The 22,600-nt window shown below is 39.4% G+C and overlaps 1 protein-coding gene across 12 annotated transcripts in view; it reads right to left on the bottom strand.

Moving 5' to 3' along the window:
- The window catches only part of MARCHF1 (membrane associated ring-CH-type finger 1), a 917,917-nt gene that overhangs the window by 15,084 nt on the left and 880,233 nt on the right, over positions 1 to 22,600 (bottom strand). For all 12 annotated transcript variants that reach the window (XM_032248639.1, XM_032248650.1, XM_032248640.1 and 9 more), the window contains one exon: positions 977 to 1,124. In XM_032248639.1, the coding sequence (XP_032104530.1) occupies positions 977 to 1,124 (148 nt within the window). The remainder of the gene's footprint in view (positions 1 to 976; positions 1,125 to 22,600) is intronic.

The following is a 22,600-nucleotide window of genomic DNA, read 5'->3' as shown; positions in this document are numbered from 1 at the left end:
CGTGCTTATGAATCCACACGCAGAAAGACAGACGTAATCCACCTTTCTGTGTTTTAATATCTTCCTTATTTCTTTTTTTCTTACCTCCTCTCATTTTTTTGTTCTTTTATTTTCTTCCATTTTTTCGCTGGGTGGAGGGATGTGCAAACATTTTTCACAACATTACAATCTCAAAGTGTTACCATCTGAACAATGTCTTTCCTAGAGGCGTCAGTGGTTTAATACTGTTTCCTGCAGAGGTGTGGGGACGTTTCTCACTGTTTTGCCACCTATGATTTAGGCTGGATAACGTATGAAAACTTATGGAGCCCAATGAGAAACATAACTGTGTGCTTTCACACATGAAAATAATCTTTTATAGACATTACACTTTCTCTTTTTGTTTCTAAGTGGTCCACCCATTTTAATGTGAGAATATGCTTTACTGATTTTGAAAAATTTTTCATTGCAGACTTGATATTATCCTTCACAATGAAACTTCGCATGGCTAAAATGTCAAACCATGGTGATAACCCACTCTATCAAACTATATAGTACTAACTCAAAGCTGTAACATATTCTCTACCAGAATGCGCTGTCTTTCATGCTTTAAAGGACAGATGACTAGAGTGAATTAAATGAAATGAGAAACTCTTCATTTTTACAGCCATTTGCCTTTTCGCTTCAGGCAGAACTTGATCCATATTCAGTGCCCAAAAAGCCTGAAGTGGTGTTTGCTGTCTGTATGTAACTTGCCCCTAAGTTTTATACGGATTTGATGAATTTCGCATCTCAGCTCGGGACTCCATGTAGTTAGCAATTTTTAATCAGAGTACTAATCAATAACATGATTAGGGAAGAATCAATAGCAAATACTAGTTTTTCTAGTATACCATACATGATGAAGGCCTAACCCGGGGAAATGACTTCCCTATCCACCTCTGAGTATTGTCTTTAGGATCCAAGAGAGTAAGAAAGAAGAAAGACGTGCTCTTACCATTGTCATTGCCTTGCTTGATTTCCTCCGCTGTCCGATCTATTAATACATACAAAGACCAAACCACACAGGTGATTGCAATTACATGGAATGTGACAGAGCAGAATATTTTCCTCCTTTCACTCGTGGTCATCTGTAGTTTCTCCCACTGCAATCAGAAACAAATGACACAAAACTGAATTGCAAACTAGGACATTTTGCTCCCCTTTTATTTCCCAGACATAGATCATGAATGGAAGAAAAACAGTAAATATCTGCGATTTCAGTATAATATTCAAATAAGTCCTCATGTTTGGAGAGAGATGAAATTATAACCTAGAGAGTTACATGTAACTTAAATATATATGTATATATGTGTTTGTGATATGTGTGTGTGTGTGTGTGTGTGTGTGTGTGTGTGTGTGTGTGTTTTTGAGACAGGGTCTCACTCTGTCACCCAGGCTGAAGTGCAGTGGCCCAATCTCAGGTTACTGCAACCTCTGCCTTCAAGGCTCAAGAGAACCTCTTTCCTCAGCCCCCGAGGAGCTGGGACTACAGATATGTTCCACCATGCCCATCTAATTTTTGTATGTATTTGTAGATTTGCGGTCTTACCATGTTGCACAGGCTAATCTCAAACTCCTGGGCTTAGGCAAGCCACTCACCTTGTCCTCCCAAAGTGCTGGGATTATAGGTTTGAGCCACTGTGCACAGCCTAACTTAAATATATGTTAAATTATAAACAAAAATCATTTTCTATTTTCTAAATGAATTAAATCATTTCTGTTTTGCAAGTCTGTAGTTTCCTCATCTGTCCCATGAATGAGATAGCTTTAATACTGAACAATTAAAAAATTTCTTTTCAGAATTCTACCTATCACTTCCTTACGGTACGAGGTTATAAGTAGTAACAGGCAACACTGTCTTCTTGGATTATCATGCAATTGGACACAGTGTTATATTCTTGAATGTATAAATTTAATAAGTATTTGAATGGCTGAATGATAATGGCAAGAGGAAGTAAACATTTTCTGTTCAGAACTATTCTAGAAAAGCAAATTTTATCATTTGGGCAATACAAGCAATTCTGCTGCAGCCTCTTTTAGAGCAGCTTTGACTTGCTGCTGCCATAAGCGTTATAACCACTGTGGCGACTGCATTTAGACCTCCACTTTCATCACACTCCGGAGAAAGCTGAGGGCTGCTCCCTCAGTCTGGGAGAGGAAGAAGGCCACAGTTTTACTGAAGTTATGTTTTACATAAGGGAATATCTCCCATATTTACTTTGAAGAAATAGCCTCTCAAAATATATTTTAATGCCTTTGTAACTACAATATCACTTCATTATGAGGTTAGGAATTATGTTTTTACTTTTCTTTGCATTCTTTTCATAAAAAATTACAGTGATTTTATTAGAAGTGAACTGACATGCCAAGCTTTTAATAATCTAAGATTCTTTACATTATGCCCTCGCTAAAGCAAAATCTTTAGAGCTTCAAAAGGTCCCATTGCTTCCCCACCTGACCGTCACATGTGTAGAATTCAATGCACAACTCAAAAACAAGATGCTATAAGTTGTGGTACATAAAGTCCTGCCTCTGCCACCAGCTTTGAGACATGGATACAATCACGTAGTCTCTCTGGGCCTCACTGCTTCATCTTCATGAGGAGCAGACTTTCACAGAGGCTGCGACAGAGCGGTGGGGAACAGAATAACTGCTCTTCTCTTCTTTTGTTAACAAACTAATTCCATTAGGGTTGGCACTGTGCCCAGCTTAAGGCTACCTTTCCAGCCTTCCTTGGCGCAGGTGGACATGGATTATTTTCCAGCAACGAGAGGCGAGCCGCTATCTAGTGGGACACTAAGTTTTTGCCTTTTTAATATAGGTATTGTCCTTTGGTCCTTTCCTTCCTTTTCTGTTCTTGGCTACCTGGAATTCATAATCAAGTGGGAGTGTCAACAGCCATCTTGCACCCTTGAGGAAAAGTGCAAGAACTGGAGATTTCACAGCCCAATCAGCAACCGCTTGCCTTTGGACATCCTGTTGTCTCCCTGATGAAGCCATTATGTCCCAGGTCTCTGCCACTTTCTGTCAAATGCAATTATTGGTAAAATAATTAAATAGATACTTCCTAGCTTCTCCTCCAGTCTAAGGAGTAAGGGCCTATAATTTCATTTGTAAGACAGAATAATACTTGAAGTCTGACCTTGATGCTTTAGAGAGTATTTTAAACATTTTAGAGAAAAAAAATATTTTATTTACAAACACCACCCCTTCCTCTCCTCCTACTGGCCAGTCATCACACACTTTTTCTAGTAGGAGTTTGATAGAGTAAATTAAAAATTCACACTTTATCTTATACTTTTAAAAAATCAAACTCTATTTATCTATTATTCCAAGTATAACAATGGGGAAATATTAATTACGTGGTTAAGGAAGAAACAGATATTTCAATATCAACTCTATTTTGAATTAATCAATCTTGAACTGAGAAGATTTTAGTGTTACTTTGAGTTTTATCAAAATTTCATATCATATCTGTGCAAGATTGATTTTTAAAAATCTTCTTTTGCCATTGGTTTATTGTAATGTTAATCTGAATAACGTACAATCATAGAATATTATATGACAATAGCACTTTGCAATTTAATAAATATTCCTTGAATTATTTCAATATTTAATATGGATGATAAAAAGGGGAAGATGGTGTGGAAAAACAGCTGCACATTTTAAAAATTTCTGGGTTCCAAGTAGAGAGAATCCTTGCAGCAACAGAATATTCACATCAAATCATCCCTCAATTATAAAAATTGGCTTAAAATGCTCTTAAAATTGGGACTTCTTATATCTTTGAAGCAATTTGATTAAATGGCTGGAACACATCATTCAAAAGTAAGGAGCCTCAAATATAAAAACATCAGTGGATCGGACAAGAATAGACCAAGTCATTCGTAAAAATTCATCTAGTTCCAGGCAATAGAAGCTCTGAAGTCGTCACTATTGAATCTCAGTAACATGCTACGGAGAGGCGAAGTGTAAGGGGACCATCAACATTTTCTACTTTATGAATCTTTAGAGAAACCATTTAGAAACTCGCCTGACAGCACACAAGTAAATGTAATGCCACAGCGCCCTCTTCCGAACAACTGCATTATTGCATACAGTATTCAGTTAATGTTGCCGGCAGAAATCAATGTTTACAAAACACATAAAAGGTTTATTTTATAAGCCATTCCCTTTATATTGTCTTTTCAGGTTTGTTTACACAATTTCAGCAAGTTTTCCAACCCTTCTAATAATGAGAAATGGAGAAGGACAGAAATCTTATTTTAATAAAGCTGTCATAAGAGTGCCTTCATTTAATATTTGTGATGCTGAAATTCAGTAGTAGTTCACAAAAGATTTCGTGATAAGCAAGTGATAATCTGTGAAAATTTCCATAGCAGTTCTGCTCCCATGTTCTGCTTTAGCAAAACATACGTGACTTATGCTGCCGTTACCAGGAGTGTATCGTTACCATGGTTACACCTCTAGAGAAGGTTGTTCCTGAGAAGATCCTCTTCAAGTCCCCAAAGTGTGGTTCCTGATCAGCCTCAGCAGTGCCAGCCTCACCCGGGCACTTGTTAGAGATGCAAATTCTTGAGCTTCAATTTGAAGATGACTCTAAGTTACTTTTTCCCGCAGGACCCTCAGAAAATACAAACTGTCGCTTTGTCAGTGATGAAGCAAAGTGTCTTTTGCTTTGCCATCAACAGGGCAGCAAGGGTCACCACCTTTGTCTTTCGATTGCTTGGGCCTGAGTCGAATATTTCATCCTCAGGTCTCTCGGTGTCTCTCCAAGCGGTCGTGACGAAGCTGGTGGACGTGATAAGACCACAGCTCCCTTTCCGTTTCCCGAAGGTCGGGGTGCGGAAACGCGCAACAGCATACACACCACCATACTTTTTACAAACGTTTACATTGCCAACTCTCCGGTCTGCCCTTCCTTAGTCTTCAAGTTCTCCTTTATACCTTGAAGACGGAGGGTGAGCTAAGACTGGCAAAAGTAGTTTGACAAAATCGTAGCACCTCCTACATAGGTAGTCTTAAACCTCGCTTTGGACTTTACAATCCCTGGGTCCTTCGTACCTGTTTTACTGTTCTTGCTCTTGATTTTTTTGCGGAAGCCCCTAATCAATAGAAAGAAATCCAGCGGAACTCTATTATTCACTTAGAAAAATATGACTGTGTTTTTTCTGAATTGTAATATAACTTGATGCAAACATTGTGTGAAACTTCCTATTTGATCAAGCTAAATCAAACTTTGCATGACAGTGTCAGGTTTTCTAATTTAAATTATTTGCATTATATTCTGTCCCAAAATATAAATCTAAAAGTACTGCCTGAAGAAAAGTGTTGTTTAAATCTTTGTACCAGTGAAGAATAAAGGTAGTTTATTTGTATGATATAAAAATGCGAGAGGTAGGGACTACTTTGCCAAATCCATGTCTTCTTTTCTCTTGACAGTTCCACTATGGTTTCCAGCTTCCCTAACAGTCGCGTTACTTAGAATTATCAATCTGTAGGCTGATAGAGCAAAAACCACCACCAGGTGGCGCCGGGCCCAAACAGTAGCTAGTATAGTAGCCTTTTTTTTTTTTTTTTTTCTTTTTGTATGGCCAGACCCAGGACCTTCCAGCCAGTCAGGTGTGCAGGTTTTTCCTATAATTTTGCATATATGCAAAGCCACATTTTAATTGTTTACATTTTTCTGGCCCTGCCTGTCATAGTATGGTGGGGTTTTGCTGCAGACGAGCAAAAATAATACCTGGAACAGCAAGTGTAGTTTATCACATTATTTACATGCCATAGTAAGATATATTGTGCTAGAGGATAATAATTAAACCTTTTGAAAGCCCTTGGACTTGCCATGCTGGAGAAGTTTCTAGAGCATTCATTCATATGAAGCAGTGGGTCTCAGTGTTCTCCAGTAGCAGATGCAGCAGCAATCAGGAAACTTGTTAGAAACCCAGTATTTTCAGCCCCACACTAAACTCACTGATCCAGAAACTCTGCAGATGGGGTCCCTGTGATGTGCTTTAACAAGCCCTCATGTGATTCTGATGAAAGCTAAAGTTAGAGAACCACCTGTCTAAAGAATGACACTTGGCAGAGGGGCATGGTGACCTCAGTGGAGTTTATATTAGAAGTAGTGCTTGTTACTCCATGTCATGAGCTAATTAGTAATCCAGGAAAGCGAGATCAACAAATGAGTTTGGTATTCTGGCTGGTTTAAATATTTGATTTAGATATTTCAGGTTGACTGGAAAAAATTACGTAATCAATTCATTTATTTGAACTGAAATGATTTAGAGTTAGCTCATTCATCACTAAAGCAAACTGTTTCATTTTTAATGTTACTCTTCAATGTAGTGTTTAGGTGACATGAAACTCTATTAAAAGCTAATTATATTAGTAACAATATCAAATACTCTGGGAGAGAACTAAGCAACAAACTCTTAATTCTGAGGAGCAACTCTTGAACCTGAATAAATCTTCAATTTTATAGTTATGCCTATGGTAAATAATTTCCCTTTTAAAAATGTATTTTAAAAGACCAGCAAAAAAATTTGACCTCTGTAGGCCTTCAGTGAAATTTGCTACAAAACAGGATAGGGAGGGAACAACAAAGCCAGGTAGGTGGTAGGCAGCTGATAAAGTTCACTAGTTAAGGTGCTCGGTATTAGACACAAGTCAGAAAGTGTACGCGAGTGCAAACTTGTTCCTTCCTCACATTACAGTGATGTGGTGTCTGCGTCCTCACCCAAATCTCATGTTGAATTGTAGTTCCTTCCCACATGTTATGAGAAGGACCTGGTGGGGGGTAAGTGAATCATGGGGCCAGCTTTCCCCATACTGTTCTTATGGTAGTGAATAAGTCTCACAAGATCTGATGGTTTTAGATCATGAGGTCTCTCTCTTGCCTGCCACCATGCCTTTCACTGTCTGCCATGATTGTGAAGCCTCCCCAGTCACGTGGAACTATGAGTCCATTAAACCTCATTTTCTTTATTAATTTATAAATTTATAAGACTGGGTAATTTCCCAGTCTTGGGTGTGTCTTTATCAGTCACCTGAAAAGGGACTGATATATACAGATAAGCAGGTATGTGGAGGCTTTCTAAGAGTCAAAAACTTCAGATATGATAGCCATAAATGCTCTGCGAGTCTATCTTTTCCTAAAAAATATTTTCCCCTTAGTTCTCATCCATGTTAGGTCCACCAGTGATAATATTTGGCATCTTCCGTGCATGGCCCAATATAAAGGGACACTCTATTTTCTGGTTCAGTGCAGCTCCTCTGTCTCTCCTGATAACAGCACAAGAGGAAAGGTCTTGTACTGCACCAAAGACCAGGAGCTGCGATCCAAAGGAACTGCAAATGGCAACAGTGAGGAATGAGCCACGTGTCCAGATGAACCTGGGAGATCAGCAACCCAAATACAAACATCGAATTCACAGCTACCATCCTGGGACAGTGTGTGCACACATTGGTTTAGAATTAGGGGAAGTAGTTACTGATACCCAGGTTAGGGTAAAGATAACACCGCAAGCAATTGGCAGTCTTACTGAAAAATGAAAATTAACAGTTCCACAAAGAGGATTACCTGAGACCCTGAAATCAATGGCCTCATTTTGCTGCCACTCAGTGTGGGTCTCCTTTTGCATTCTGAACTGCTGGATAATGGGCACTCTCTGAACGTGGAGGGGAATGACAATAAAAAGTATCCAGTTCTGGGAGTCTTTTCTACTTCAAAGTAGCTTTCAGTCTTGGCTGTCTAACAGAATCATTTGGGGCAGGAAGTTCCCAACAGACACACTCAGGCCTTGTTGAATCCATCACTGAGGAGTGAGCCATACAGTTGTGCAGTATACTCTGTCTGTGATCCAAGGAGTGTTTCTTAAGAATGACAGCTCTGGGTTCATGTTCTAGCTCTGCCACTAAGTACTGTGTGACCTTGAGTGAGTTATTTTAATTCCCTGTGCTTCCACTTCCTTATCTGTAAAATGGTGATTAGAATAGCACCTACTTTGCAGGATAAAGTCTAAGCAACTTAATACATGTACATGCAGAACACTATCAGGCACTTAGAAAGAAGTCAATAAATGTAACAATTATCACGACCTGGCGCTTGTAGTACCACGTCCAATTAGATTTCAGTTGTCCTTACTATCTAGATTAATGCAGCATGTTGATAACATCTCTGAGAGGTGAAGCTGAGATTTGCTCAGGCAGAATTAAGTCAGTGAAAGCTCCCGTCCCCCATCTATTTTCCAAGTACAAATATATTTTTCAGAATACTGAGTCTCCTATCATGAAAATACAGTCTGTGTTTGTGAAGTAGGTGAACAAAGATAAGAAGGGTTATTACATAAGTTACTTTGCATATACTAGGGAGAAACAGCTAAAAGACAGCACAATGATGACTTCATAAGAAATGGAACAAATATCATCACTGGTTGTCATACAGGCCCCAGTAACTTCTCATTCTTTTTTGTCAAATTTAAAATGGTATGTTAAGGTTTCATGTTTCCCAAAGACATACTGCTCTGGGTGACAGATTTCACAAAAGGTTAAAGAACTCAAACATTCCAAATAAAGTGAAAGCATTAACGTGGGTGTGTGGCTTAGAACTGTGTCTTCTGTGGGTAATGGAGGACGTGAGACACAGTCTGCCTAGAAGGGTCCTGAGACAGCCCCAAAGAAGCTATTCTGACGACCTCCGTGATTGCAGAATCCAAGAAGCTACCTGAGAATGGTTACACGAAAAAAATCCTCACAAGTTAATTCACTTGGATTTCTACACATGAAAACTCTTTTACTTTTCAAAAAAAGTTTTGAGGTTAATTGATGTTATATACTATTTTACCAAGAGCTCACATTGCTTTGCAGTATTTAGACTAGTATTTGTGACATGCCAGTCGAGTAAAAAATAGAGGTGTGATAGTAGGGAAAATGCAACCTATAACATAAACCCAAGCACTGTTGAAGTATCATTTTTTATTTTTTTTTTGAGACAGAGTTTCACTCTTGTTACCCAGGCTGGAGTGCAATGGCACGATCTCGGCTCACCGCAACCTCCGCCTCCTGGGTTCAGGCAATTCTCCTGCCTCAGCCTCCTGAGTATCTGGGATTACAGGCACGCACCACCATGCCCAGCTAATTTTTTGTATTTTTAGTAGAGACGGGGTTTCACCATGTTGACCAGGATGGTCTCTATCTCTTGACCTCGTGATCCACCCGCCTCGGCCTCCCAAAGTGCTGGGATTACAGGCGTGAGTCACCGTGCCCGGCCTGAAGTATCATTTTTAAATCTTTAGAAAAAAGGTGCATTTACTTAAAGTAACAGTAAGAGACATATATTGTATTGATGTGCTTGTCACGTTAGTTTACAATGTGAGGAATACGTTACGAAGAACTGTGACTCAGTGGTGCTGTTGGAGGCATGAGAGACATGTTAACAACTACCAGATGAGAAATTGTTCAAATCAAGGATATTAGTAGAGTCAGAGGCCAGGGGAACATAAAAGATGTTGGAAAGAGTGATGGAGAGCAGAGAGAGCTGGGGTAGGAGCAGGAGGTCTGGGGTGGTGGTAGGAAGGGGCATGCAGTGTGGTAGTTAGGTTGAACAGGCTAGAAGCCACGAGGTCAGAGAGGCATTGGACCCAAACAGCTAAGAACTCAGACTCCTGCGTTAGGGAATCTTGGATCAGAGACCTATGTCTGACTTGGGTCAAGTAACCTAACCTCCGCATGCCTCAGTTTTCTCATTGGTAAAATTGGAATGACACTAATGTCTCCTGTATAGAGTTTGCTGGAATTATACGAGATAATCTAGTTCGCACATAAGAAGCAGGCAAGTAAACCAGGGATCCCCAGCTGGTTTAGGAAACAAGGTTTCATATGGTTCACAGATGTTTTATTAGGCCCATGGTGGGCTAAAAAAATTCTTCTTCTTTGAATTCATTTAAATGTAACAAACTTAGTTTTCCTGTCTCCACCGCTATCTTCGGTTTAGGCCCAGCCATTCTCAGCCCACTTGACTCATTGATGTCACCTGCTTGGCAACTGTGGGCAACAGAGTTGGTGATTCTTGAAGCAATTGGCAGTCCCTGTTAGCTTCTGTTCTTCAGAAAGAAAGAAGCCATAAAGTGTAAAACAGACTCAAAACTTTTGTGATCTTGAAAAGAGCTGTGGATCTTAGAAGCCAGCAGGAGGAGGTGTCAGAGGGGCCAGCCCGTACTGAAAAAATGTTCAGGAAGATTCAAGTTGTTGTGTTGATAGACCAGATGTTTATTAGAAAAATGGGGTGAGCCGAGATCGCGCCATTGCACTCCAGCCTGGGTAACAAGAGCGAAACTCCGTCTCAAAAAAAAAAAAAAAAAAAAAAAAATGGGTTGTGAGAATATTGACATTACAGGCATAAATATTCTAAAAATAGTGTGACCAGTATATTCGAAGTTACTGAGTGATTTTTATAAAACAAATAAGCCATTTAATATTCAGTCAACTAAATCAGGATTCAGAATCTCTCTACAAAATATATGTATAATACATATGTAAATATATATGAGCCTGTTAGATTACCAGAATAATTTTTCTTATAAACCTTGTCTTGATCTCTCATGGTTTTCTTTCAAGATTTTCATGACAGATGGGATTTCCTAAAAGTTTTGAACAAGGTTATTTGTAATACAGAAAAAAAGGTGCTGTGTAAAATCATCCACTAGAGGGAGAAATTATATCACATATGACGATGATTTGAATGGAAAAAAGAAATGGAAAAATGTTTATTTTATATATCTGTCCTGAGGGGAGACATAATATATGGGATTTAGGCATGTTTGCACTGTAACTTTGGGGTAAAAGTTAAAATTGCAGATTCCTAAGCTTTGTCCCAGTTCTATATCTGGGGGTGTGGCCTAGGAATCTGCATTCCTGGCAGGCACTCCAAGTGATTTTTATGATACTGAAATCATAAAAATCAGCAGAAGAGTTACTTCCCTAAGGAAAGAAAAGTTCAGGGATATATTTTAGAGTGACATTGTAATGTCTGACGCTTTTTCACAAGAGTGAATATATTTTTACCACTTTCCATATCCCTCCCAAAACTGACCTAAATCCGAGTTGATTAACATTACCACGTAAGAACACAAGTTACTTAAAGATTTAATTAATAGATGCATTTAAAAATATTGAACCAATACTTGGTTGTCTGCTTCCTCTTCGAGGTTATGGTGAAAGACATTTTGTCACACTCTGAAAGAGAAGTGAGCATTCATATTACTGCTTCAGGCATGGTGAACTAGCGGAAAATCGACTGAGCTGTGTCCACGAGGATACTTAATTATGGATTGTGGCTTCATAAAGAAAACAAAAGGAATAATTGGGTTACATTTCATAGTGGCATAGTCTCCCTTCCCCAGAGACTGAAACCCTTGCCGAGCGGACTCTTGGATGACACTGCCATTGACGATGTTCTCCCTGGAAGTTGGTTTCTGTTGTGGGAGCTTCCCCTCTTTCCTCTTCAGTGAACATGTGGAATCTGCCCAGGTGTGTGGGCATCACTCGCTGTGCCTACAGCGATCACAGCCTTGCCGTTTAGGAGACAGTGCTCGTATACTAAGCAGAAGCACAGACACTGACTGGGAAGATTAAAAGAGAAAAGATTTTTAAAAGACCCAATTTTACCTCATCATTTTCTAGATGAAGAAACTAGGCCCAGAGCACTGAACTGACTTACCCATTGTGATACGTGAAATGATTAGATTTTTTACATTCAAGAGCTAATTGTTAAAGCATCACAATGTACTGGACATTGTTGTAGGATGCTGGGGAAGAAAATAGCCAAGATTTCTGCTTTAATGAAACTGTATTAGGGTCACAATTGTGGAATTTTGTGTAGTTGTTAAAATAGGGAACTGTATAATTTTCCATCTATAAGAGATAATAGATTTTGATTTCATAAGTGCTTCTATCCTTCTCAATTCTCTGTTGTGTGTGTGTTTAGAAATGTCTTTCTAGAATATTCCTTTGGGTGGCAGCAAATAAAAAGAGAATCTTTGGAACCCTCAATATGTATCTACCCACAGTAAGCTCATCTGCTGACAATCCATTGTCGATGCTTATTTTCATGGGTCAAAAAAATTCTTACGTCCTATTTCCACCCTTTAACAGCAGTGTCACATCTGAACATTGTATTTAATGTGATTGGGTTGAATTTTTTTTTTTTTTTTTTACTCTTGAGAGTCTTTCAACCACATACACACTTGAAATAAATCATACATATGATTTATATATATAAATAAAACATAGAATACGTATTTATATATATATTCTACTCCAGTTTAAATGAGAGCCAGTGAAATTTTAAATATTGACTCCAGTTTTGCATATAATAACACTTTAAAAAATAGTGTTTTAGTTACTATATTTAAAAATACATTTTAACAGTACTTTGATATAAAGCATGATTAATTGGCTCAATACATTACATTTGAATTTGTTTTTGGCATCATACTGACTCAGTGTTTATTAAGAATTTTGCCCTAAAACTGAAGATTTTTTTTTTAAAGAGAAGATTCTTGTGGGGTATATAAATTCACTAGATTGTTTTCAAAATATTGTGTGCATTTATTTTTTCTGGTGAAAGGTTCATGATTTTCAATGGATTCTCAAAGAAATCTAAGAGATTTTCCTGGTGAAAGTCCCTGCTTTAAACTGCTCTCCCTTGAATTAATAGTGATGTATGACTTAAAAATAATGGAGTACTGGGCCAGGGAAGGGCTGGAGGCATACATAATCTCCAAAGGTAGGAAATGAAACTTGTGGTTCAGGGACTTGATATGTTTGGAAATCAAAAAATGACTTTGCAACCACAACTTGCCAAATTTCCTCATTTACAGCATTTAGGATGAAATCCCAAATGTTGATTCTCATCCTCCTGGGTGATGGGAGGGAGTGTAAAGTGCTCATTTGTGTTTGCCTGGGAGTATTCAACTTTCTTTCATTATTTTGCCATAGAGGCTGTCCTATCCTATCATCTCCAAATACAGTTTTCCTCTAATTAGAGAGCAGTTGGTTTGAACCAAAGAAAGCTTCAGCGGGACTAAGAATCTCATTCAGGGCCGGGCATGGTGGCTCATGCCTGTAATCCCAGCACTTTGGGAGGCTGAGACAGGCGGGTCTCCTGAGGTCAGGAGTTCGAGACCAGCCTGGCTAACATGGTAAAACCCCGTTTCTACTAAAAATACAAAACATTAGCTGGAGGTGGTGGCACATGCCTGTAATTCCAGCTACTCAGGAAGCTCATGCAAGAGAATTGCTTGAACCCGGGAGGTGGAGGTTGCAGTGAGCCAAGGTTGTGCCGTTGCACTCCAGCTTGGTCAACAAGAGTGAAACTCCGTCTCAAAATTAAAAGAAAATAAAGAATCTCATTTAGTTCCAAGGACACCAGCATAATTTGTCCGGGTCTTTGGGAGCCCATGCCAAGGGAGTCTGTTTTTTGTAATGATTCCTGAGACCCTTATGCTTTCTATGTGAAATTTCTTGAGACATAGGTGATAATTTTTCACATTCTAGAACAGATTCCATTTTTCTTCCTAAAGCGTAAGAGTGAGAACAGAATATGAAAGGAACTCATTCAAAAGGTCTTCTTTAATAGTCTGTCATTTTTCTTTCCTCTCTCTTTGGAAACCTAATAAAAATGAGTTAGTTTTGTTTTTTTTTTCTTCCTACATCCTTCATTCCCAGTTATTCACTGTTATGATGATTATTTATAAATCCTTATGTTGAATACTTTTCACTGCAGATTCAGTTGTCCATTTCTTTGGTATTATTGGATCACAGCAAGGGGATAGAAAAATTAAATGTTAAACCAATCTAATACTATTCCAGTAATTTGTTCTTACAAAAAGCAAAGAGGTAAAGTTCAGCATCCGTACTGAAAATGGAGTAGGAAGATTTAATATTCCCATTTAAACATCTCCTTTCTATTAAAGAGCATAAAACTCTTTTGACAAAGAGGGGAAAAAAAGAAAGATTTGGGTTCTGTGAAAATACATGGAGTTGCACAGAATAGAGATTTGTCTGGGAAACTGAGACGACTGAGTGTCTGAGCATGAAGTGGAAGGGCACAGGTGAGGGGGAAGGACCAGATGACGAGGACTAGGTCCAGATGCTCAGGACTGATTATCACCTAGAGTGGGGAAACATGGGGTGTGGAGCGGACATGAATGGTTCAGCGTGCAGGGAGAAGTAGAAAGTGTTCTTCTCAGAGTTCCTTCATGAAATTTGTTCAAAAGGAATTTCTTTATTACTATTTGGGGTGGAAAGCCTGATTACAAGGGACACAAATGTAAGCTGACCTCTTTTGGGTGAGGCAGTAGGAGGAGTTTTTCTGTTGTTCTGAGAAGCTGGTTGAGTAAGTGGAGGAGATGCTTTGGAGAAGATAGAAGGTGCTCTGGCTTCAGGATGGGTCTTCTGCTACTGAACTTCATCCATGCTGAAGTGAGTGGATTTATGGACAAAAATATATGAAGTTACTGATCTTTGAACTCAGGTTTACATGAACAGCTGAGGGACAGCCTGTATAGACAGAGTCTGCAGAAACAGGACAATGAGCTTCAGGCACTTGCCGAGAGCATGTGAGGGGTGTGGATTGGCTCTGACCTGGTTTTGAAATGTGGGCTATGTTTAACCAGATCTCTAAAGACCAAGATAAACAGGCTTTGAGTCGCCAGGGTTTCAGAAGGACTCTTTTGCAGCTGCGTGGAAGATGCACTGGAGAGACGGTGAGCAGCTTGTGGCCCGTACAGTCCAGAGAATAAAAAGAACTACTGTCTTGACAGGGGGTCTCATTAAATATGACTGCTACTTCAGAGGACACTGATCCTGTCACAGACCAACTCCCTTGACTTCCTGTCAGGCTAGATACATTTATAACTGCATCACACCCCTTTCACTTCCTCTCCTCTTATTTATGAGGACAAAATGTTCCTCTACAGTCCAGATTTGTCATTCTCTATGACCCATGATCCTTTAATTTTAATTTCTTTCCAGCCCTATAGCCCCCTTCTCTTCAACATTAAAATCTATTTCTATGTCTCTTTCAACTTTTACAATAGCTTATTTTTTATTAATTGCATGTTCATTGTAGAAAATTTATAAAACATAGAAAACTAAAATAGAAATAAAATTATTCATAATCTCACTTGCAAGTATGTCTTTAATCTTTTAGTTTTTATGTATATATGCAAATGTATTAGAATGTAAATATTCAAATCATTTTAAGATGAAACTTTAGTTTTTGTATATTTTCATTTCTTTGGGGCACTAGCAGAATGCAATGCAGAGATATAGGAAGCAGCTGGCGATTTGGAAAGTAGAAAGGAAGGCTCCTTTTCAACTAAGAAGTCAAAGGTTGGAGGAAGAAGAAAAAAACACATCCATGCTGAGAACCTGGATGATAACAATGAGAAGCTGCCCTAGCAGACTGAGGTCTGTTTGCTCAGGAAGAACCAGGAGAATAGAGCCAACAAAGAACCACTTTGAGAAACGTAGTTTAAATGACAGGAGCCACTGCTGAATTTAAGTCACCTCTCAAAGACCGCCCTTTACTTCAGAACCTCTGATGATCTGCACTTGTGTCCTCTATTATTCCTTACATCAGTAGGGCCCAAGAGGACTTGAATTTATCTCCATCTGTCACTTCACTCGTTGGCTGACAAGCCAGAGTGTCCCCTTCCGTGCCATAGCATTTCTCAGTCTGTATCTGAATAACCAGTGTGGACAATGTCTTCGACAATGTCTTCTACAATGCCCTAGGGCATTTATACATATAGGAAGAATATCAACCTTGGAAATCTAGTGACATGTCTGTTATAATTTCTTGTCCATTTTTATTTGTTATACAGAGAGTTTGTTTTCTTATTGTTGAGTTATTAGATTTCTTTATTTATGTGGAATACAAGTTCTTTATCAGACATTTGATTTGAAAATATTATTTTCCAATATGTGGCTTGTCAATTTATTATCTTAAAAGTAACTTTTAAAGAGCAGATGTTTTAATTTTGACATAATTTCATATATCCATTTGTTCATTTATGTTTCTTGCTTTTGGTGTCTTATCCAAATATCTTTACCTCACCCAAAGTTATCAACGTTTTCTCCTTTGTTTTCTTGTAGAAGTGTTTCTGTTCTAGGTTTTATATTTATAGGATATATTTTGAGTTAATTTTTGTACATGGTCTGAGATATAGATAATTATTTTTTTACATTTATTAAAAAGACCTTTCTTTACCTACTGAATTGCTTTGTTAAAAATCAGTTGAATGTGTATGTGTGGTTCTGCTGCTGGACTGTCTATTATGGATCATCAATTTATTTGTCAGTCTTAACAACTATACCACCCTGCCTTGACTTTGGTAGCTGTATAATATGTCTTTAAATCAGGTATCATTCCTTCAATTTTGTCCCTTTTCAAAGTTGACTTGGCTATTCTAGTTCCTTTGCATTCCCTATGAATTTTATATTTAACTCGGCAATTTATTTTAAAAATTCAGGATGGGAATTTTATTGGTATGGTAGTGAATCTGTAGGTTAGTTTGCAGGAAGAATTTGACCTCTTCACAATATATTTTTTTTCCCATTTATTTATTTTATTGCATTTTAGGTTTTGGGGTACATGTGAAGAACATGCAAAATTGTTGCATAGGTACACACGTGGCAGTGTGATTTGCTGCCTTCCTCCCCATCACCTACACCTGGCATTTCTCCCCTTGCTATCTCTCCCCAGCTCCCCACCCCCCACCATCCCTTCCCTATTTCCCCCCAACTGACCCCAGTGTGTAGTGCTCCCCTCCCTGTATCCATGTGTTCTCATTGTTCAACATCCACCTATGAGTGAGAACATGCGTTGTTTGATCTTCTGCTTTTCTGTCAGTTTGCTGAGAATGATGGTTTCCAGGTTCATCCATGTCCCTACAAAGGACCCAAACTCATCGTTTTTGATGGCTGCATAATATTCCATGGTGTATATGTGCCACATTTTCCCTATCCAGTCTATCGTCGATGGGCATTTGGGTTGGTTCCAGGTCTTTGCTATTGTAAACAGTGCTGCAATGAACATTCGTGTGCACGTGTCCTTATAGTAGAACGATTTGTAATCCTTCGGATATATACCCAGTAATGGGATTGCTGGGTCAAATGGAATTTCTATTTCTAGGTCCTTGAGGAATCGCCACACCGTCTTCCACAATGGTTGAACTAATTTACACTCTCACCAACAGTGTAAAAGTGTTCCTATTTCTCCACATCCTCTCCAGCATCTGTTGTCTCCAGATTTTTTAATGATCGCCATTCTAACTGGTGTGAGATGGTATCTCAATGTAGTTTTGATTTGCATTTCTCTGATGACCAGTGATGATGAGCATTTTTTCATATGTTTGTTGGCCTCATGTATGTCTTCTTTTGTAAAGTGTCTGTTCATATCCTTTGCCCACTTTTGAATGGGCTTGTTAGTTTTTTTCTTGTAAATCTGTTTTAGTTCTTTGTAAATTCTGGATATCAGCCCTTTGTCAGATGGGTAAACTGCAAAAACTTTTTCCCATTCTGTTGGTTGCCGATTCACTCTAATGATAGTTTCTTTTGCTATGCAGAAGCTGTGGAGTTTGATTAGGTCCCATTTGTCTATTTTGGCTTTTGTTGTCAATGCTTTTGGTGTTTTGGTCATGAAGTCCTTGCCTACGCCTATGTCCTGAATTGTTTTGCCTAGATTTTCTTCTAGGGTTTTTTTGGTGTTAGGTCTTATGTTTAAGTCTTTAATCCATCTGGAGTTAATTTTAGTGTAAGGTGTCAGGAAGGGGTCCAGTTTCTGCTTTCTGCACATGGCTAGCCAGCTTTCCCAACAACATTTATTGAACAGGGAATCCTTTCCCCATTGCTTGTTTTTGTCTGGTTTGTCAAAGATCAGATGGTTGTAGATATGTTGTGTTGCCTCCGAGACCTCTGTTCTGTTCCATTGGTCTCTATCTCTGTTTTGGTACCAGTACCATGCTGTTTTGGTTACTGTAGCCTTGTAGTATAGTTTGAAGTCCGGTAGTGTGATGCTCCCCGCTTTGTTCTTTTTGCTTAGAATTGACTTGGCTATGCGGGCTCTCTTTTGGTTCCATATGAAGTTTAAGGTGGTTTTTTCCAGTTCTGCGAAGAAGGCCATTGGTAGCTTGATGGGGATAGCATTGAATCTGTAAATTACTTTGGGCAGTATGGCCATTTTCACGATATTGATTCTTCCTAACCATGATCATGGAATGTTTCTCCATCTGTTTGTGTCCTCTCTTATTTCGTTGAGCAGTGGCTTGTAGTTCTCCTTGAAGAGGTCCTTTACATTCCTTGTTAGTTGTATTCCTAGGTATTTTCTTCTCTTTGTGGCAATTGTGAAAGGAAGTTTGTTCTTGATTTGGCTCTCTTTAAGTCTGTTATTGGTGTATAGGAATGTATGTGATTTTTGCACATTGATTTTGTAGCCTGAGACTTTGCTGAACTTGTTTATCAGTTTCAGGAGGTTTGGGGCTGAGACGATGTGGTCTTCTAGATATACAATCATGTCGTCTGCAAATAGAGACAATTTGACTTCCTCCTTTCCTATTTGAATGCCCTTTATTTCTTTTTCTTGCCTGATTGCTCTGGCTAGAACTTCTAATACTATATTGAATAGCAGTGGTGAGAGAGGGCATCCTTGTCTGGTGCCACATTTCAAGGGGAATGCTTCCAGTTTTTGCCCATTCAGTATGATATTGGCTGATGGTTTGTCATAAATAGCTTTTATTATTTTGAGATACGTTCCGTCGATACCTAGCTTATTGAGGGTTTTTAGCATAAAGGGCTGTTGAATTTTGTCAAAGGCCTTCTCTGCATCAATTGAGATAATCATGTGGTTTTTGTCTTTGCTTCTGTTTATGTGGTGAATTACATTTATAGACATGTGTATGTTGAACCAGCCTTGCATCCCCGGCATGAAGCCTACTTGATCATGGTGGATAAGCTTTTTGATGTGCTGTTGCAATCGGCTTGTCAGTATTTTATTGAAGATTTTTGCATCTATGTTCATCATGGATATTGGCCCGAAGTTTTCTTTTCTTGTTGAGTATCTGCCGGGTTTTGGAATCAGGATGATGTTGGTGTCATAAAATGATTTGGGAAGACTTCCCTCTTTTTGTATTGTTTGGAATAGTTTCAGAAGGAAGGGTACCAGCTCCTCTTTGTACGTCTGGTAGAATTCAGTTGTGAACCCATCTGGACCTGGGCTTTTTTTGGGTGGTAAGCTCTTAATTGCTGCCTCAACTTCAGACCTTGTTATGGGTCTGTTCAGGGTTTCAGCTTCTTCCTGGTTTAGGCTTGGGAGGAGGCAAGTGTCCAGGAATTTATCCATCTCTTCCAGGTTTATTAGTTTATGTGCATAGAGTTGTCTGTAATAATCTCTGATGATGGTTTGAATTTCTGTGGAATCTGTGGTGATATCCCCTTTATCGTTTTTTATTGCATCAATTTGGTTATTCTCTCTTTTCTTTTTTTTTAATCTGGCTAGTGGTCTGTCTATTTTGTTGATCTTTTCAAAAAACCAGCTCCTGGATTTATTGATTTTTTGAAGGGTTTTTTGTGTCTCTATCTCCTTCATTTCTGCTCTGATCTTAGCTGTTTCTTGTCTTCTGCTAGACTTTGAGTTTTTTTGATCTTGCTCCTCTAGCTCTTTCAGTTTTGACAATAGGGTGTCAACTTTTGATCTCTCCTTGCTTCTCATGTGGGCACTTATTGCTATATATTTTCCTCTAGAGACTGCTTTAAGTGTGTCCCAGAGATTCTGGTATGTTGTGTCTTCATTCTCATTGGTTTCAAAAAAACATCTTTATTTCTGTCTTCATTTCATTGTTTATCCAGTCAACATTCAAGAGCAAGTTGTTCAGTTTCCATGAAGCTGTGTGGTTCTGGGTTAGTTTTTGAATTCTGAGTTCTAACTTGATTGCACTGTGGTCTGAGAGACTGTTTGTTACGATTTCCGTTCTTTTGCATTTGCTGAGGAGTGATTTGCTCCCAATTATGTGGTCAATTTTAGAGTACGTGTGATGTGGTGCTGAGAAGAATGTATATTCTGTGGATTTGGGGTGGAGAGTTCTGTAAAAGTCTATTAGGTTTGCTTGGTCCAGGTCTGAGTTCAAGTCCTGGATATCCTTGTTAATTTTCTGTCTGGTTGATCTGTCTAATGTTGACAATGGGGTGTTAAAGTCTCCCACTATTATTGTGTGGGAGTCTGTGTCTTTGTAAATCATTAAGAAATTGCCTTATGTATCTGGGTGCTCCTGTATTGGGTGCATATCTATTTAGGATCGTTAGCTCTTCTTGTTGGATTGATCCTTTTACCATTATGTAATGTCCCTCTTTGTCTCTTATGATCTTTGTTGCTTTAAAGTCTAATTTATCAGAGATGAGAATTGCAACTCCTGCTTTTTTTTGCTCTCCATTTGCTTGGTAAATCTTCCTCCACCCCTTTATTTTGAGCCTTTGTGTATCCTTGCCTGTGAGATGGGTTTCCTGGATACAGCAAACCGATGGGTTTTGTCTTTTTATCCAATTTGCCAGTCTGTGTCTTTTGAGTGGGGCATTTAGTCCATTTACATTTAGGGTTAATATTGTTATGTGTGAATTTGATACTGCCATTTTGGTGCTAGCTGGCTGTTTTGCCCTTTAGTTGAGCTGGTACTTGTTGTTCCTTTATATGTGTAGAGCCTCTTTCAGGAGCTCTTGTAGAGCTGGCCTGGTGGTGACGAAATCTCTGAGTACTTGCATGTTCCCAAAGGATTTTATTTTTCCTTCACTTATGAAGCTTAGTTTGGCTGGATAGGAGATTCTGGGTTGAAAGTTCTTTTCTTTAAGGATGTTGAATATTGGCCCCCACTCTCTTCTGGCTTGTAGGGTTTCTGCTGAGAGATCTGCTGTGAGTCTGATGGGCTTCCCTTTGTGGGTAACCAGACCTTTCTCTCTGGCTGCCTTTAGTATTTTCTCCTTCATTTCAACCCTGGTGAATCTGACGATTATGTGCCTTGGGGTTGCTCTTCTTGACGAATATCTTTGTGGTGTTCTCTGTATTTCCTGGACTTGAATGTTTGCCTGCCTTGCTAGGTTGGGGAAGTTTTCCTGGATAATATCCTGAAGAGCATTTTCCAGCTTGGATTCATTCTCTTCGTGGCATTCAGGTATGCCTATCAAACGTAGATTAGGTCTTTTCACATAGTCCCACATTTCTTGGAGACTTTGTTCACTCCTTTTTGCCCTTTTTTCTCCAGTCTTGCCTTCCCGTTTTATTTCATTGAGTTGATCTTCGACCTCTGATATCCTTTCTTCTGCTTGGTCAATTTGGCTGTTGATACTTGTGCATGCTTCATGAAGTTCTCGTGTTGCGTTTTTCAGCTCCATCAATTCACTTATATTCCTTTCTATTTTGTCCATTCTCGTTAGCATTTCGTCAAATCTTTTTTCAAGGTTCTTAGTTTCTTTGCATTTGGTTAGAACATGTTCTTTAAGTTCACAGAAGTTTCTTACTACCCACCTTCTGAAGTCTGATTCTGTCATTTCATCACACTCGTTCTCCCTCCAACCTTGTTCCCTTGCTGGTGAGGAGTTGTGATCCCTTGTAGGAGGAGAGGTGTTCTGGTTTCGGGTGTTTTCATCCTTTTTGAGCTGGTTTCTTCCCATCTTTAAGGATTTATCCACCTGTCCACTTTGTAGTTGCTGGCTTTCAGATTGGGTCTCAAATCTTTCAGATTGACGTTCTGTTTGTTGATGATGAGGTTATTTCTGTTTCTTGGTTTTCCTTCTGACAGTCTGGCCCCTCTGCTGTAGGTCTGCTGAAGTTCACTCCAGGCCCTGCTTGCTTGGGGTTCACCTGCAGCAGCTGCTGAACAGTAAGGGTTGTTACCAGTTTTCTTCTTCTGCTATCTTTGTCCCAGAAGGATACCCACCTAGTGTCAATCTGATCTCTCTTTTATGAGGTGTCTCTTTGGATATATAGGGGTCAGGAAGCTGCTTGAGGAGACGGTCTCTTCTTTATAGGAGCTCAATGGTGAGCTGTGAGCTCTGCTGTTCATTCAGAGCTGCTGGGCAGGTACTTTTAGGTCTGCTGCAGCAGAACTCATAAACTGCTTTTTGTTCCCAGGTGCTCTGTCCCAGGGATTTAGGGCTTTATTTATGAGTTTCCGTTATGCTGCCGCCTCCTTTTTTTTTTTCCCTTCAGACCTGCCCAGCCCAGCAAGGAGGCAGCCTAGTCACTGTCGGCCTATAGCAGCTTTGCTGAGCTGCTGTGGGCTCCACCCAGCTGCCGAGTGAACTTCCCTGCAGTCCTGTTTATATGGGTGTAGTTAGAACTGCTTTGGCGATGGTGGCCCGCGTCTGTTGAGGTGGAGTCTCTCTGCTGTGGCGGGTTGCCTTGGCAACGGCGGGCTGCCTCAGCAATGGCGGGTTGCCTCGGCAAAGGCGGGCTGCCTCAGTATTGGCCGACTACCTCGGTCGTGGCGGGCTGCCTCGGTAATGGCGGACGCCCCTCCCCCACAGA

This window comes from Sapajus apella, unplaced genomic scaffold, assembly GCF_009761245.1.
Source record: "Sapajus apella isolate SASKATOON/1434 unplaced genomic scaffold, GSC_monkey_1.0 scaffold67, whole genome shotgun sequence".
In the NCBI taxonomy this organism is placed as follows: Eukaryota; Metazoa; Chordata; class Mammalia; order Primates; family Cebidae; genus Sapajus; species Sapajus apella.
Note: the sequence above shows the minus strand (reverse complement) of the source record. Positions and strands in the feature narration are given on the sequence as shown.